The sequence below is a fragment of the Sardina pilchardus genome, chromosome 18 (assembly GCF_963854185.1).
Source record: "Sardina pilchardus chromosome 18, fSarPil1.1, whole genome shotgun sequence".
Taxonomy (NCBI): Eukaryota; Metazoa; Chordata; class Actinopteri; order Clupeiformes; family Clupeidae; genus Sardina; species Sardina pilchardus.
The window spans coordinates 2,963,459-2,980,958 of NC_085011.1; the positions used below are offsets into that span (position 1 = coordinate 2,963,459).

At 43.4% G+C, this 17,500-nt stretch overlaps 1 protein-coding gene and 1 long non-coding RNA gene across 2 annotated transcripts in view; both read left to right on the top strand.

Moving 5' to 3' along the window:
• Nucleotides 1-157, top strand: part of col13a1 (collagen, type XIII, alpha 1) — a gene marked incomplete in the record, with an annotated part of 134,259 nt that extends 134,102 nt beyond the window's left edge. Inside the window, 1 exon segment of the mRNA XM_062520299.1 lies at nucleotides 143-157. Coding sequence (XP_062376283.1) covers nucleotides 143-157 — 15 coding nt within the window.
• A 2,358-nt stretch (nucleotides 158-2,515) lies between these two features.
• On the top strand, nucleotides 2,516-9,906 carry LOC134063441 (uncharacterized). Its single transcript, XR_009936180.1, has 3 exons — nucleotides 2,516-3,012; nucleotides 6,146-6,184; nucleotides 6,855-9,906. It is a non-coding gene; the product is annotated as an uncharacterized LOC134063441 (long non-coding RNA).
• The last annotated feature ends 7,594 nt before the right edge of the window (nucleotides 9,907-17,500 follow it).

The following is a 17,500-nucleotide window of genomic DNA, read 5'->3' on the forward strand; positions in this document are numbered from 1 at the left end:
CCATTTATTCAGCATAAAGGTGGAAATAGCCATTCGTTCACCTTAACGGTTAAAACAGCCATTCGTTCAGCATAACAGTTAAAACAGCCATTACAAAACCACAAATGTGTCTCTCTATTTTCTTTGCTCTGATGTGATGTAGTCTCCCCTCCTCTGATCTCTTCTCTGATGTGATGTCCTCTACTCTGATCTCTCCTCTCCTCTCTTCTGATCTCTCCTCTGATGTGATGTCCTCTACTCTGATCTCTCCTCTCCTCTCCTCTCTTCTGTTCCTCTCCTTGTCCCTCCCATTAACCCTTAATGCACTGATTGGATTGGTCTGCGTGGGTGACTCCTGCGTTGGATGTACAGACATGTCATGGGACCCTCAGCATCCCTCACTGGGCTTATACATCAATCATTGCCTTTTAAGAGTCCTTAATTGGATTTATACACCAATCATTGCCTTTTAAGAGTCCTTAATTGGGCTTATACACCAATCATTGCCTTCTAAGAGTCCTTAATTGGGCTTATACACCAATCATTGCCTTTTAAGAGTCCTTAATTGGGCTTATACACCAATCATTGCCTTTTAAGAGTCCTTGGAATGAGGAATGACATCCCATTTTGATTTGAAAATAAACCTTAGTGTAGCTGATCTGAAGTAACAGAACATGACATAAACTCAATGTAAACAATTTGCACAAATTTCACTGCCCTTCTAAAGTTCAAATTCCAAGAGAGGACTCTTGTGCCCTATGCACCCTGATCTGAAAAGAGAGGAGTTGTATTGAGCAGCAGTGGACTCTGGTGCCCTATGCACCCTGATCTGAAAAGAGAGGAGTTGTATTGAGCAGCAGTGGACTCTATGCACCCTGATCTGAAAAGAGAGGAGTTGCATTGAGCAGCAGTGGACTCTGGTGCTGGAGCAGGACCCTGACCAGTGGGCCCAGTGAATGATGCTGAGAGGGGCATCTGCACCCAGTGCTGTTTTTACTCTTGTCCTCCTCTGTTTCTCCCTCTCTCCTCCTCTCCTCCTCTCCTCCTCTCTCTGTTTCTGTTTCTTCTCTCCGCAGGTCTTCCTATATCCCCCTTTTCCTCCCCTGCTCCCTGTCCTGTCCTGCGGCCCGTTGGCCTCCTCGTCCTCTCTCTCCCTCTCCTCCCCCCCGGCCTCCCAACGCCCTGCACTCTAATGTCACAGCCCGGGTTAATACACTTCCTCCTCCTCTTCCTCCTCCTCTTCATCCTCTTCATCTCCTCCTACTCCTCCTCTTCCTCACCCACACTCCCGCCCCACTGACTCCCTCTGCCCTCTCCACTGCCACTCTGGCTGTAGTGTTCTACCCCCGGGCCTGTGTGCCACCGTCTCACTACGCCACCATGCCAATCTCACTACGGCGCCAAGCTGCCACTGAAACGTGGGCAGAACAGCAGCACTGGGCCAGAACCTTATCTTGGTGTTGATCAATATCAGTATATTTAAATGTTTGTAATTATTGTAATCATTATGGTATATTTGCAAAGAAACATGGTGTAATCATTGACAATTTATGGCGTTATGCATATTGTATAGTCTATAATAATGTTATAACCATGATATAAGTGTTTGTAAATGGTAATATGTGTTGTTAAAGAATATGCAGCCTATTTTGGGCTGTACATTTATGTGTGTTGTGAGACCGCTCTTGGCTGTGTTATCTGTGTTTGTGTGTGTGTGTGTGTGTGTGTGTGTGTGTGTGTGTGTGTGTGTGTGTGTGTTGTGAAACCACTTTTCATATTATAATTCCTACAGTATTATAACTGCTCCACTGACGACTACGATGTAACGTATATGAAATATGATCATTCCTGTTATATCCACTCCACTGATGACTGTGGATGTTCTCTCCCAGTGCTGCTGTTTTGCTCTACTTTTAAATGAGAAACTGTTCTTATGATGAGAAACTTTTGAAACAGTGTGGTTAAACTTCATATCCCAATAGTGGCGTTGTGAGAATGTTGCACAGAGGTATTTACGATGCTAAATTCCAATCCTTTCATTGTCTAATTCAGAAGAAACCTTTAAAGATCACTTCAAAGCCTTTGACTTGGTGAGCGGACTGGAAGGATGTTTAGCTCACATCTTTTCAATGTAATCAACAGTAATTAATGCACAGTTATAATACCTACCTACAGTGCATAAATCAATCATGCTTCATTGTCATATAAAATAGCATAAAAGTACAGCTATTGTTAAAATACAAGATCATTTTCCAGTGACCTCTTCATAATGTACCTGTAGTAAGGATAATGGACCCTCCTGTACTTCCATTTTTGACCACCAGGGCTATTCATGGGTTTCACCAGGTCCCTTTCCACAGGTGTGTTACAGTAACATGCTGTAGCACCATACAGTCTACATTCATAATCAGGTGCTTGATTGTCTACACCTGTGGAAAAGGACCTGGTGAAGCCCATGAGCTGTTGTGGACATAGTCGAGCTCCAGGGACATTTTAAGGAGTCTAAGCAGACAGTTTTGTCATTTTCAACTAAAACAAACAAACAGGCAAACAGAAACACTGGTCCAGCTAATGTGAAAGGCAATATTATTTGTGAATAGATTGTAAAAAAAATGCAGCTTTTAACGGTAAATAGCTAAAATTAAACATGTATATGCAATCCGCACACCAATGGCATTGGTTGAGTTCCTTTTCCCTAACCCCTCCCACTTACCCTCCCCACCAATCAGCTCTTTTCTTCAATCTTAGTGACAATTTCCAAAAAAATATTTATTCCTTTTATTTATATTTTATACCATTTGTGTCCTCTTTACTATTCACAGTCTATCAGCAGTTGTCTTTAATAGTTATGTCCTTTTGAATCCTTTGCCCCAGTGTGGCTCGCTGTGTGTGTGTAGCCATGCGGAGGTGTGATGTGTGTTGTGTGTGCTGCGCTGTTGTTTGCAGGGGGAGAGGGGCAAGAGAGGCAACAGGGGGTCCAAGGGGGATAAGGGAGACCAAGGAGCCCCCGGACTAGATGCCCCGTGTCCGTTGGTATGTCTTGCGTCCAACGTGCTACCGTGAGGCCGGGGGAAGCGTCACGGACCGACCCCCCCCCCCCCCCCCCGCTGGCCTTCCCCGGGCCTCCGGTCTGTGATTGACCTCTGACCCTAACCGGCCTCTCAGGGATGTTCTGGTCTAAGAGTCCCGAGAAATGGAATGACATTTACGCGATTTTAGAAATTAACCTGCTTTTTAATGCAGGCTCTGTTTATGTGTGTGTGTGTGTGTGTGTGTTAATGATGATTGGCGTGAGACCAGAGACCAGAACTCCTTGAGAGGTTTTCTTCAACAGGAACAGGACTGACCGGGACAAGAGAAACGCTGGCTCCAGACATGACCTCTATAGGTTGGCTCTGCCACAGTCTTTTGACCTTTTGACCTTAATTTCAACCAGCTTGACCCTTGACCCTGTCAGTCTGAGCGGCCCCGCATGTTGCTCTGGGCTGCTGTTGACAGGCTGCCGTAAGCCCACCTGGCCAGCAGGTGGCGGTGTGGGCAGCTCTCTGGACAGTTGCTGATGTAAACGGTTGATCTCATGAACAGGGTTTCCGAGGCTTTAAAGGGGAAAAAGGTGAACCAGGCTTACCAGGCCTGGATGGGCTGGACGCCCCCTGCCCAGTGGTATGATGAACCCCCCCCCTCCTCCCCAACCCCCCCCCCCCCCCCCCCCCCCCCCACACCCCTCTCCTCCGCTCTCACGCTCGTCCTCCGATTCCTGCTGTGATTAGCATGGCCCCATTGAGCCTCACTGGTCTCACTGTAGCGCGCTAGCTAGCATGGCCCCATAGAGCCTACTGAAGGGTTTCACTGTAGAGCGCTAGCCAGCTAGGGCTCTCGTAGCACTCAAGCTAACACATGCCTAACCTCAGGTTAACCTCAGCCTAACCACAGCTGTGGGAGGGGCTTTTGCTGTGGGTGTCTCTTTCCTGCTTGTGGTTCCTGCCTGATTTCCTGTCTAGTCTGGGTTTACAGATACGACTGGTCTGTGGAGAGAGAGGCGCTAATTTGTCAACTCTCCTCCAGCCGCATAGTTTGTTGTTAATCAGATAAGATAAGGCATGCTGTGGCAAAACAGATAGTGCTTGATGTGTGTGTGTGAGTCTGTGTGTGTGTGTGTGTGTGTGTGTGTGTGTGTGTAGAGTATTTCACTAGAGTGCACTGCTTTTAATCAAAGTTAACAAATGCTAGACAATGCGTACATTATGGGAGCTAGTAACACATGCATTTGTAGTGTATTTTGCATGATACTGCAATAAGTAGCACTTAGATCCACAAATTGCTTTAGCATTATACTTTATTATTATACATTATTTAGCATTATACTTTTCTATCATTTCTGATTGTCATCTACCTACTATTTTCTTATTTGGTGATTCTGTAACTCTGTATTTTTCTTAACATACCAATCTTTACCCACCAAAACAGACCTCCCTCCCTGTCCCAGTCCAAATTAACCAACTTATTTAACTCCAGATTTTTCTCCCTCGACTTCTCCCATATTTGGCGTTAAGCACTCCGCCCCTTTTCTGCCTTAGCAATGGCACAGTAATGTCCCGGGAGAAGGTGCATGTTTAGCATGAGTAGCAGTTCATCTGTAGAAACATTTGATTAGCTATACTGTAGAGGGATCAAATTCCCCCATTCAAATGATTGATTCTTCACTGAGATCCTCACTATCTGAGTTCATCATCTGATATCCTGTCCTGGTGTCACAGGTCAAAGGTCATCTGTAATGTCTAATATTCTGTTACATTTATTATCATTATTTAATGGTATCAAATCAAGCCAAGCTGCGGGCCGAATGAAGTTGCTTCTCCAGTTGTGTGTGATGTGGATCTATGAGACTTGTGTTGGAGTGCTGCAATGCCACCTGCCTGTTTGTGATGTGTGGGCGTGCTGATGCTACAAGCGCAGGATTCACACTTCTATGGAGGGCAAAGTGCAAAGTCTAAAGTCCAGTGTAATAATGCGGCAAAATGGGTTTGCATTTCATGATATGAGCAAGATCTTAAAGGGTCAGCTCCATGCTGCCACACACCACAGGCTATGAGACGACATGACACACAACACGACACACCTTGGGTCACACCACAGGTTATGAGACGACATGACACACAACACGACACACCTTGGGTCACACTACAGGCTATGAGACGACATGACACACAACACGACACACTTTGGGTCAGCTCCATGCTGCCACACACCACACGATAAGTTTAGTTCCCGTGCTCATTAAACCCTTTTGCTCAGTGAGAGACTTTGCTCTTTGCCCATCCAATATCCAATCTAAATTACCCATTAAGATCAGGGCCCCATGACTACAGCATCCTTTAGATTACCCCCCCACACACACACACACACCATGACTACAGCATCCTTTAGATTAGGGCCCCATGACTACAACATCCTTTAGATTACCCCCCCCCCCCCACACACACACACACACACACACACACACACCATGACTACAGCATCCTTTAGATTAGGGCCCCATGACTACAACATCCTTTAGATCAGGGCCCCATGACAACAGTATCCTTTGTAGTAGGTAACCATGACTACAACATCCTTTAGATTAGGGCCCCATGACTACAACATCCTTTAGATCAGGGCCCCATGACAACAGCATCCTTTGTAGTAGGTAACCATGACTACAACATCCTTTAGATCAGGGCCCCAGTCAGAAGTGTGACATGTGACAGGATCTGTCTCAGTTTGGTCCACATGAATGCGCTTGTTAAGGCATTTGAAAAATTAGGCTCCACTAGACCCAATGCATGGGTGTGTGTGCATGATCAACACAAACACACACACACACACACACACACACACACACACACACACACACACACACACATACACCAAGAGAGACATACATACACACACAGACATATTGAAATGCACACACACACACACACACACACACACACACACAAGGTTTGTGATGTCAAAACTTAAAGGATGACAAATGGCACAGGTGCATGAGACATAGCATGAGTCATAACTGTCCGTTTAAAGGTTTTTAAGATGTCTCACCCTCTCTCTCTCTCTCTCTCTCTCTCTCTCTCTCTCTCTCTCTCTCTCTCTCTCTCTCTCTCTCTCTCTCTCTCTCTCTCCCCAGGGTGAGGACGGTCTACCTGTACCGGGCTGTTGGAATAAAGTAAGTGGGCTGTGAGCCTCATGTTTTATTCTCAGTAGGTTGGTTGGTTATCACACCTTGTTATGTCTTCATGTTTTATTCTCAGTAGGATGGTTGGTTATCACACCTCGTTATGTCTTCATTGTGCTCCAACATGGCAGCAGGGGCCTGACCTTCATACAGTATATTGATCATATGACCTTGACTGACCTTTGTTGTGTTTGGATATACCGTATATTGATCATTTGACCATGATTATCCTTTGTAGTGTTTGGATATACTGTATATTGGTCATAGATACAGTAGATAGATAGATGGATAGATAGATAGATAGATAGATAGATAGATACTTTATTGATCCCCAAGGGGAAATTCAAGGTCCCAGCAGCTTAAGACGCCACACACAACAATAATCATATGACCTTGAATGACCTTCATAATGTTTGGATATACCATAGATCTTATGACCTTGACTGAGAGGAACCCCCTGTATGGTGTTACATACTGTATAGTATCAGCACACATTTTACAATTATAATGACTTCCTAGCCATGACTTATTGGCCCTGACTTATAGAGCACTCAGCTAGTCAGGATCCTAAAGTTGTATTTATGTTGTGCTATGTTTGAGATTCACTTCCGTGATGTGGCATGAACTAATGTGTGTTTTTTTTCTGCCTCTTGTCTTGCAGTGACATTAATCCCAGAATACAGTGTGTGTGATTGTACATAGAATATTTATTTTTGTACTTTGTATTTGCTCTCTTATACTGATTGTTAAAAAAAAACTCACAAAAAGCAAACATGCAACAAAAAAAAATACAAGGCAGTTTTTTTGTACAGATTGTTTATTTTTTATTACTGCTATGTTGTTTATGTAATGGATTTTTATACCTATGCATTATTTCTAAATATTTTGATTAAGAAAGAAATATACTGTTGCTGCATACGCATGATATTTGTGCATAATGAGAACTGATATTGCTTTATTAACTTATTGTATCAGGACTTGTGTTGTGTTGTATGCCCCCAGGTAGAATCCTGCTCTTGATGCGGGTCAGACCCAGGCCAGAACCGGGTTAAAAGTTGGGTTCTCACCGGCCCAGAACCGGGTCAAATCCGCCTCAGAGTGGGGTTCTACCCGGCCTAGAACCGGGTCAAATCCGCCTCTGATTGGGGTTCTACCCGGCCTAGAACCGGGTCAAATCCGCCTCAGAGTGGGGTTCTACCCGGGTTAAAACCGGGTCAAATCCGCCTCAGAGTAGGGTTCTACCCGGGTTAGACCACGCTGCACTGACCCACCAGTGGAGCTGGATTGAAATGTTGGCTTTTGGTTTTGTAAACGTTTGCAAGAGATTAAAATGGAGCCACTAGCATGAGCTGGCAGCACCCCATGAGCACTGACACCATTACATGTCCATCTTAACCATGAGTCACACACCTGCCCTACCACTGGCAAACCATGCAGTAGACAGTAGGTGGATCAATAATCAATCAACCTGATTGATTAATCCTCACAAACTATCTCATGTTCTAGACTAGAGGAGATACTGAGACCATTTGTTCCAGTCGTCAGTTCGAAGGCAGCTTTATTTGACTGTTCTACCTGGAGTACTTCCTGTAGTTATCGACTGCTCTATTCCTTGCTCCGAGATTCAGTCGAAATGTATTCCGAAAAAATGTTGGGAATTTAATTAATCCAACCTATTAAATACACACATGGGTTAGCTAGCAAGTCAAACATGATTCCATTTTAATCTCAGAGTAAACAAAGAGCTTTTTGTTCAGATGTCTGGTTGTAAATGAACTGGTTTAGGTTTGGTTGAGCTTAATATAGGCTACAGTAAATGCTAAGCTTTAGTCAGAGATAGAAGAATGCTGACGCTGCTTCGCTCTCCGCTGCCCCTGGCCAGCAGTGTAAGCTGACCTCACAGCCAAGCCAATGACCCCTCCTCTTCAAAGATGAGGATACACAGGGCCACTTTTGGAGCCATGTTGCTGGCAAGATCCCTGACCGCTATTGTTCTAGAACGTTCCATGTTGCTGGCAAGATTCCTGACCACTATTGTTCTAGAACGTTCCATATTGCTGGCAAGATTCCTGACTGCTATTGTTCTAGAACGTTCCATGTTGCTGGCAAGATCCCTGACCCACTGATCTATAAAGAATACCTGGATAGACTATCTCATTGTTGCTGACCCATCAACAATGAAGCCAATGGAACTGTCCAGAGTGGTCCCATAATGGCGGCGATGTGTTCCAATTCCATTGTTGCAGAACGGCAACATTCTTTTACTGTCTTTTACTGTCTATGCATTCCTATGGCAAGTGGTCCCATAATGGCCGCCGCCATGTAGGCTTCAGAATTTTGACGTAGATGCTCTATCCAGGTATTCTTTATAGATCAGTGCCCTGACCGCTATTGTTCTAGAACGTTCCATGTTGCTGGCAAGATTCCTTAGCATTATTGTTCTGGAATGTTGCCACTGATATTTGGATATTCTTATGTTTTTCTTTTTTTTCTGGTAAACTTCTGTCATCAGTTGGCAGATTGTCATGATTCAGTCAGAACACATGGAACTGGTTATGGTTGCCCAGCAACACTGCTCAGAGGTTTGGCCCTCTGGATCATCACTGTTGGATCGCTAGATGTGTGTATATATGGCCAGATATGTGGATGCATATTCTGCCTCCGTGTTGAAATGAATCAGGCTATATTTAATTTGTATTTGTCTTTCTTTTCTTAGAATTTATCGGTCGACATTATGGTTATTACGGTTATTATAATCCTGCTCCCGCGGATGTGTGTCTGTAGTTATAAATGGTATATATTCTATACGTCCGTGTGTATGTTATGGACCTGGTGGTCAACGGCGCTCAGCTGACCATCTTATTTAAATGAAGACGACGCCAAACAAAGCCGCCCGTGGACTTTTCGCCCTCCCACCCCCATTCAGTTCAGCGTTTTGTGTTTATTTGAAGTGTATTTCGGAGGATTGAATCCTGTCGAGCCGCCTCTGACGAGTGTTCTAAGAGTTTCGTCTTAGCGGCGTTGAATAGCTAAACTAAACTAAACTAAACCAGTGTTGTGTTCAAGGGGCTCATTTGACTGGAGAGGGTACCCAGAAACTGCTGCTCAGTTTGACAAGCTCTGTATGTGTGTGTGTGTGTGTGTGTGTGTGTACAGTATGTGTGTACTGTATGTGTGTGTGTGTGTGTGTGTGTGTATGTGTGTGCCAAATGTAACTGGATTAACACTGGTATCAAATGACCAGATTTAATAAAAACGCCATCAGTTAGAAATGCCTCACACTACATCAGTGCTCCTCTTGCTCTCCTTCTCCCTCTGTCCTTCTCTTTCTTTCTCTGTCCTTCTTTCTCTCCCTTGCCCTCTCTCTCTCTCTCTCTCTCTCTCTCTCTCTCTCTCTCTTGCTCTGTGCTTATGTCGGTCATGTCCAGCTATTCTGAATGTAATATGGACCTCATGAAGAATCAACTTCTCTTGACAGGAAGTTAACATACTGTAAGGTCGCAGGACCTCAAGATTGCCATCCGAAAAAGGCCGAGAGAAATCCTAATAAGATGCCTTCATAGCCTACATGAGGATTTGCAATCTCTTCTTGTGTTTTACTATACCTTGGCATCTCTCATTAAGACAGTCCATTTGCTATGTGCTGTATGTCTGCGTGTGTGTAAGATATTTACCATCCAGTTTCCTATTAAAAAAACAAGCTTCCGCCAACCCTCCGGTCTTTCCATGTGGTGTCATTTGTCGTAAGTCATGTCAGTCAATGTGTGTGTGTGTGTGTGTGTGTGTGTTTGAAATGAAATGCCTTGTGCATGGTGTGCGTTCCTCTGGAATTAAATAAAAAGACAAAGACTTACACTAATAGGTTGTCGTGAAATAATCCAAATGCAGATGCATGTTGGCGTGCTGTGTTATGGTTCAGTTGTTCATGAGCATCGGTCATCTCCTCTGTCCACACTACTAGCCAGGGAGCAGGGAGAGGCAGCATGGCCAGGTGCTGCTCTTAGCTCTTACCTGTGTGGACGCACAGGTGTGCTAACGTTCTTCTCCTTGCTATTGAAAGGGCCAGAATCCCTTCCAGCTGGCTAAGAAGTAGCGGCCCGCCGCCGCAGCCTGTGGCTCGTTCACCTTCAACACAAAACCGCAGCAGGAAACTTGAGGAGGATTTTGGAGAGAATCTTTCGGAGTTTCGGATTCGCCACTGGGGTCGCCACGCCAACGGATTTCCCTGCAGACTGAGTGATAATTCTGCAATGTTGGCTGGATCCACCAGGGGGCGATGTGGGCTGGCTGATCTCTTGTTCTAAAAAAGAGGTTTTGACCTATGACCTTTATGCTCTTTATCAAAGGCTTCATTGACACTGACAGAAAAAAAAACAGAAAAAAGCAACAGGAAAAAGCAAGATGCATTTCATTTTTTTTGTATTACTTTGTTTTTGACTTTCAGATTTTGTTCACTATGTGAAAGACTTTTTATAGAGTATTCTAATTTCACTTTATTTCACATTTTATTATTATGATTATTATTATTATTATTATTATTATTATTTTCTAAATCTTTATATGCCAGCTACTGTGATCCCAGAGTTCAGTGCAGCTCACAGGACCGGCCAATGAGCCGCTCGGTCCGGTTCGGTCCGGTTCGGTCCGGCTCGGTCAGCAGTCGACTGTGGGTCGGATCCGGCTGGGTTCGGGCACAGGTCCGCCTCAGAGTCGCCTCTATCGGGCCGCGACGCCTCTAGCCACAGACGCCAAAAAGCTTTCCTCTCACATGATTCCTGATGCCAGACACACACTGCCTTCTACCAGCCAGGGTCCCACAGGGGGAGCGGACAGGCAGGGAGGGGAGGAGGAGGGTGGGGGGGTGATGACCTATGGACGGGGGAGGGGGAGAAAACTCGCAAACAGTTCTTCTACAGTAGAATTCACAAAATATGGGGTCATTATATCACAGAGGTGGTCATAACACCAGCATAACACCAGCAGCTGAGGGTCATAACCCCAGCAGCTCAAGGTCATAACCCCAACAGTTGAAGGTCATAACCCCAGCAGCTCAAGGTCAGCAGTTGCTGTTTATTTGTAGTTGTCTGTGGAGATGGTTGAGGGCCGGCTGTCAGTTGTAGGCTCCTGTCAGTCCAGGACCCTGGCTAACACACACACACACACGTTCTCACGTAGCATCATTTTTTATTCAACGTTATTATATCACGACACACAGCAGGTATTTTACTTCTTGAGAGCTTCAGTAGGAGAGTTGAATTGTATGCGTCATGAAGAGCTCCACAGGTTGGCTGGAGCTTGGGCTCTTCCATCGTCTTGTATGCCATAGACCACACCCATCAAATCCAATTCAGATCCATGCCGTTTGTAAACAGTGTTTCCTGAATATCAATATGTCAATATCATGTCAATTATCATAATCATCATTATCATCATTCATTTGTTTCAACTTGGCTGAGCCAGGACGCACACAGGTGCTTTTAGGAAGGGCCTTTTGAGAGGAAGTGTATAACCATGCCGCCATTTTGGATCTACGGTTCGACAGTTTCCCTCTCAGAGCAGAGTTTTGCCCTCATCTGGGAGCAGCCAGAGCAGGAAGCACAGTATTCATGCAGAGTCATGGTTGGGCAGCTAGTGTGTGCTGGAGTTCGAGTCGTGCTCTACTCTAGTGGAGACCTTTTCTCATTTCTTTCTCCTTGTTTTTTGTGTTTCTTCATTTGATTTCATTGTTGTACTATAGGCCTATTTTTGTGTCAGTAACACAGTGGTATGTTGCTGAGGATGACAGCAGGAGGTGCTGGTAGTCATCTGAACGTGACTGTTTGAGGCATTTTGGCCTCTGTGCTGCTTGGAGGAGGTGGAACCACCAAGACACTACCGCCACAGTTAGCCATAGTTAGCTTCCACAGTTAGCCGCCACAGTTAGCCGCCACAGTTAGCTTCCACAGTTAGCCGCCACAGTTAGCTTCCACAGTTAGCCGCCACAGTTAGTAGTGGAGGCTAAACACAAGTAAACGCGGGTTATCCACCTCTGAAATTTCAGAAATAGACTTAATCCACCTCTTATTAGAGTTTATCCACCAATTGCAACTTTTAACATTCAAACATCACACTGTATTATCCATATTCTCAATATGTACCACTCATCAACACTCCAGGAACCATTTTTTTTTAAAAAAAACCTGATACCGCATGGCGCAGTCCACCCCACCGTGATCATAGAATTCATACCCACCTCTTATCTTACCACTACACCTCATCACTGGCCACCACAGTTAGCTGCTACAGTGAGCTACAGTAAATGTGCCCTTCAGAGAGAACTTCTAGGCCTGTCTGTAGTGATAACTAAGGCCTCAACAGACTCTCAAACACAACCACTAATACGCTCGGCGCCAAAACAGCTTTCTGCCACTAGTTTGGGAGTTAAACCTGACAATCCTGTAAGATCACAACTTTGGCATAATTACGGCCATCCTAATTAGTAGTTACTAGGCTAATGGAGGAACTGAAGTTTTCCGATCTCAGTGCTGTGGCGTGTGTGTGTGGGTTCGGCTTCACCTCAGCTAGCAGCCACAGAGGGGGCGTTTATCGCTCTTTACGTCTATTTACCACTCTTCTCATTTGTTTTCATTCTTAGTATTTTTCTTTTCTTTTTTTTCTGCAAGCCTAATGCACAGAAGCATTCCTGTTGTCGTAGCAACACCTGTCTTCCGACCTGCTCAGAACTTAACCAACATGCACATTTGATCATTGACCTTGTCGCTGACCTTGTCGTTGTAACTTGACTGAAAATCCTGTAAATAGGTTCACCCTGCTGATTGTACAGATAGCTCCTAACAGGGCGCTAATGAGAAGTCCCTGAGTTTGGCCTCCCGCATGTTGAGATATCAGCGTTCACACTGAAGTGCATGCACATCCTCAAAAGTAACAAGTATGGCATAGCATGCTCATTTGAACACTACATTTAAACATACACATGCGCGCGCGCTCACACACTCTTGCATACACACACATGCACACACTTTTGTGTGCGCACACACACACACACACGCACATATCCTCCTCAACAATCATATTAGGAGAAAAAAACAATCCCCGGTGTAGGCCACTGAGAAGGCCTTGATCGTTTGCCTGTAGCGTTACCTAGTTGTCCATATTTGTTTGATAATATGCTTGGGCATTTTTCTCCCATTTGTTAACTCTTTTTTGACATTCTTGAATGAAAAGCTGCACAGAAATGCATGCAGTCAAACGCGTACACCACCGTGAGTATTATAAGGGATTTGTATATGTTTGGTGTTGTACAGTATATTAGTGGAGATGATTTATTTTATTTTTTTTAAATGCATGTTTAGTCATTTAGGGGCAATTGCTCTGTCGCTAGTTTGGAGTTTAACACGGTTTTAAACTGGAGTTTGAGTTGGGAGTTGGAGTTTAAAACCGTGTTAAACTCCAAACTAGCGACAGACCAATTGCCCCTTAGTCTTTATTGATGGATCCCAGATTGTATCCACAATCCACGTACACAATCCCTCAGTCACCCAACAACAACAATCAACAACAACAACAAACAATCACTCCTGTTGAATCAGTCGCCCCGGATGAATCAGAATCATTCAGGATGAATCAGAGTCACTCTCATGGTGAATCAGAATCACTTAAGATGAATTGATCAGCTCCTATGCTACACCATGTCCATGAGATAATGGAGCTGTTGTTTCTTATTGAGATAATGGAGCTATCGTTTCTTATTGGGATGATGGAGCTATCGTTACTTATTGAGATAATGGAGCTATAGTTTCTTATTGAGATGATGGAGCTATCGTTTCTTATTGAGATAATGGAGCTATCGTTTCTTATTGAGATGATGGAGCTATAGTTTCTTATTGAGATAATGGAGCTATAGTTTCTTATTGAGATGATGGAGCTATCGTTTCTTATTGAGATAATGGAGCTATCGTTTCTTATTGAGATGATGGAGCTATCGTTTCTTATTGAGATAATGGAGCTATCGTTTCTTATTGAGATGATGGAGCTATCGTTTCTTATTGAGATGATGGAGCCATCGATTTTATAAAAACAGTGTATTGAGATAGTGGAGCTTTTAATGGAGATTGTGCACATCAGCAATAGCAATCTAAGGTGATTGTCCCCAGGTCTTTTTGAGCATAGTTGTGTGATGGTTGTTCACCGTGACCATTGTTATATGCAGTACATTTTCCACTTGGTCTCTTCTCGTCTCCTTTAGTCAGGTACCTTACCTAAACATACTCATATACCTGAGTACCTAAACATACTCTTAAACCTGAGTACCTAAACATACTCATATACCTGAGCACCTAAACATACTCAGATAACTGACGTTTTTTCCTGTCAGAGTATGAATGCTCCTGGGCTAACAATGATGACCTCAATCTGAAGACAGAAGGGCATGAGTATACCTGAAGTGTACTCATATACCTGAGTACCTACAGTAAGCATACTCTCATATAACTGAGTATATTCATATACCAACAGCTATAAAGAAAAATCAACTTGCGTGGAATCAAAGAAAATATATATTTCCACTATTCATTCAGCATTGTGTAATTTATTTAGAGCAAGAGCATTTTTACTTTTTTTATTATTATTTATTTCATTTTTTTTGACAAAATCAGACAGTTACACCTTTAATTAATATTGATCGGACTATTTTAAGAATGCTTCTTTTGAATTAGCTTGTAAACATATAACAATAACTTATTTAAAAAAAAAAAAAAAAACATAACAAATTCTAGCTTGGATCGAACCAAGTGCCTGGAAAAGATGTAAATAGGTTAGGGTATACGACACGTCCAGGGTGTCCATACGTATGTATACTATACATTGTGATTCTGGATGACCGTAATGGCATGTGAATATTATTCAGAACCCAGGATGGTGCTGACCTGTGTGGAGGTCACATGTGTTGATGATGTGTTTGGCCAGCGTGTCGCTTTTCAGCACTCACTGCTGAGTTGAAACTAAATTGATACGCATTTTTACTTTGATGCCAGTATGCTTTCAAAGTGTTTCCGAAAAACATCACTTTAGCGTGTACTTTCTGTGTTTGTGTTTTTGTTTTGTTTTGTTTTTTTTTAAAACAAATGTGGCATTTGGGATAACTAACACACTGTTGTTCACCAAAGGGTCAATTTACTTTTCACAGTTTAAAGCTGCAATGTGCAGTTTTGTTTTAAGAACAAAAAGTGCCTTCAGACCAGAGATGGCGTACTTCTGAAAGTTTGACACACGTTTCCTCAACACTCGTGTGTGTTCTGTGCTTCTGTTGTGCTCAAGAGCATTTCTGTTACCTTGGAAGATTAAAAAAAAAATAATAATAAAGATTTTAAACAACATAATCAAAGGTATTAGGTTCATAGAATGCACTAAAACACAGAAAAACGATTCATCGGCTTTCAGAAAAGCATCATAGCATTTTCATTGTTAGCCACAATTACTGCATATTTGCTACACGTTTTGAATGTACTGTATGTGTTATGTAGACATGAAGATGAGTCATATTTGATTTTGAATGAACCATGTTTGATATTTTGTATTTTCATGCTTTTCAGACCAGTGAAAATCATAACTGTAACATAACATGAAAATGATTTTGAGGGCATTTATTTCAATGATTTACATTAATGATGTAATGATGTTTTTTGTAATTTTTTGACTGCTCCCTGCATGCGCTGGGTCACACACACACACCATGTATTCACAATCATCAGACACACACCGTACACACACACACACACACACACACACACACACACACACACCATGTATTCGTGCTCATCGGACACACACCTTATATTCACAGACACCACGTATACACACACACACATCATGTATTGGCGCTCATCGGACACACACCTTATATTCACACACACCACGTATACACACACACACATCATGTATTGGCGCTCATAGGACACACACCTTATATTCACACACACCGTGTATACACACACACACACATGTATTGGCGCTCATAGGACACACACCTTATTCACACACACCGTGTATACACACACACACACATCATATATTCGCATTCATCGGACACACGTCTCTGTCCTCTGCTTTCTCTCTCCTACAGGAGAGTGGACCGTGTGCCAAACACAACATTTCACTGCAGTTCATGCCAGCACAGAGAGCTGTGCTTCTTCTCTATTGAAATGTGTGCAAACTAAGCATTGAACTGAGATGTAAACCTTCTCTTCTTTAGAGTCAATGTGATGATTATTGAGAAACATTAAACAGTCTAAAATCTGCCTGTCTAAGTCCTTAACTCCCCTCTCCTGGGGCTCATCTCAACGCTCTATTTGCATAGAGCCTCACTCCTCTCTCTCCTCTCTCTCCTCTCTCCTCTCTCTCTCTCCCCTGTCTCCTCTGTCCTCTCTCCTCTCTCTCCTCTCTCTTCTCTCTCTCCTCTCTCTTCTCTCTCTCCTCTCCTCTCTCTCCTCTCTCTCTCCTCTCCTCTCCTCTCTCTCCTCTGTCCTCTCTCCTCTCTCTCCTCTCTCTTCTCTCTCTCTCTCTCCTCTCTCTCCTCTCTCTCTCCTCTCCTCTCCTCTCTCTCCTCTCCTCTCTCTCCTCTCTCTCCTCTCCCCTCTCTCTCAGCCTAATCAGGGCAGCAGGTGTTGGGGCGTTTCATTCTTAATTTGTAACATCCCGGTGGCATAGATTCGCCAGCGAAGTGCAGCGCTATATGTCAGCGTTCAAATAGCATTTTGGACCAACATGCCATGGCATGTTTCAACCTGTAGAGGGCGCGGAGAGCTTTATCTCCAATACAAAATCATATAAAATGTTACTTTTCTCGGGAAACACGATTTCCGTCAATAGTGTAGTTCACCACTTATGAGTAATTTCAATCAATCAACAGCTCAAAAAACATATTTTAGGGTGCAGTTACACTTTAATCACAGAAGGGCTTTAAGATCAACAGCAAGGCATTTATAAGGGGTGAAATGAAGGCTTTTACACTGTAACTGAAATAAATAAAGTGTTGTTTTGCTCATTGTTCATTAGAAAATACTTAAAGACTAATGTGTCACACTGACAACAAAACAAAACAGTTTGACATCATCAATGGTGTCAGGACTTGTCATTTTTTACTGCACTGACAGTTTCATTGGTATATATTTGCTTTGAAGGCATAAACAAAGCGTTCTTGAAGGTAATCCCCTATGCCGTTTGTTTTGATTGTTTTGAGAAATGCACTATTTGCTGTGCGACTAAGAAAAACGGTAATACCAGATTGCCAGCTCTGTCTCTTGTGATATC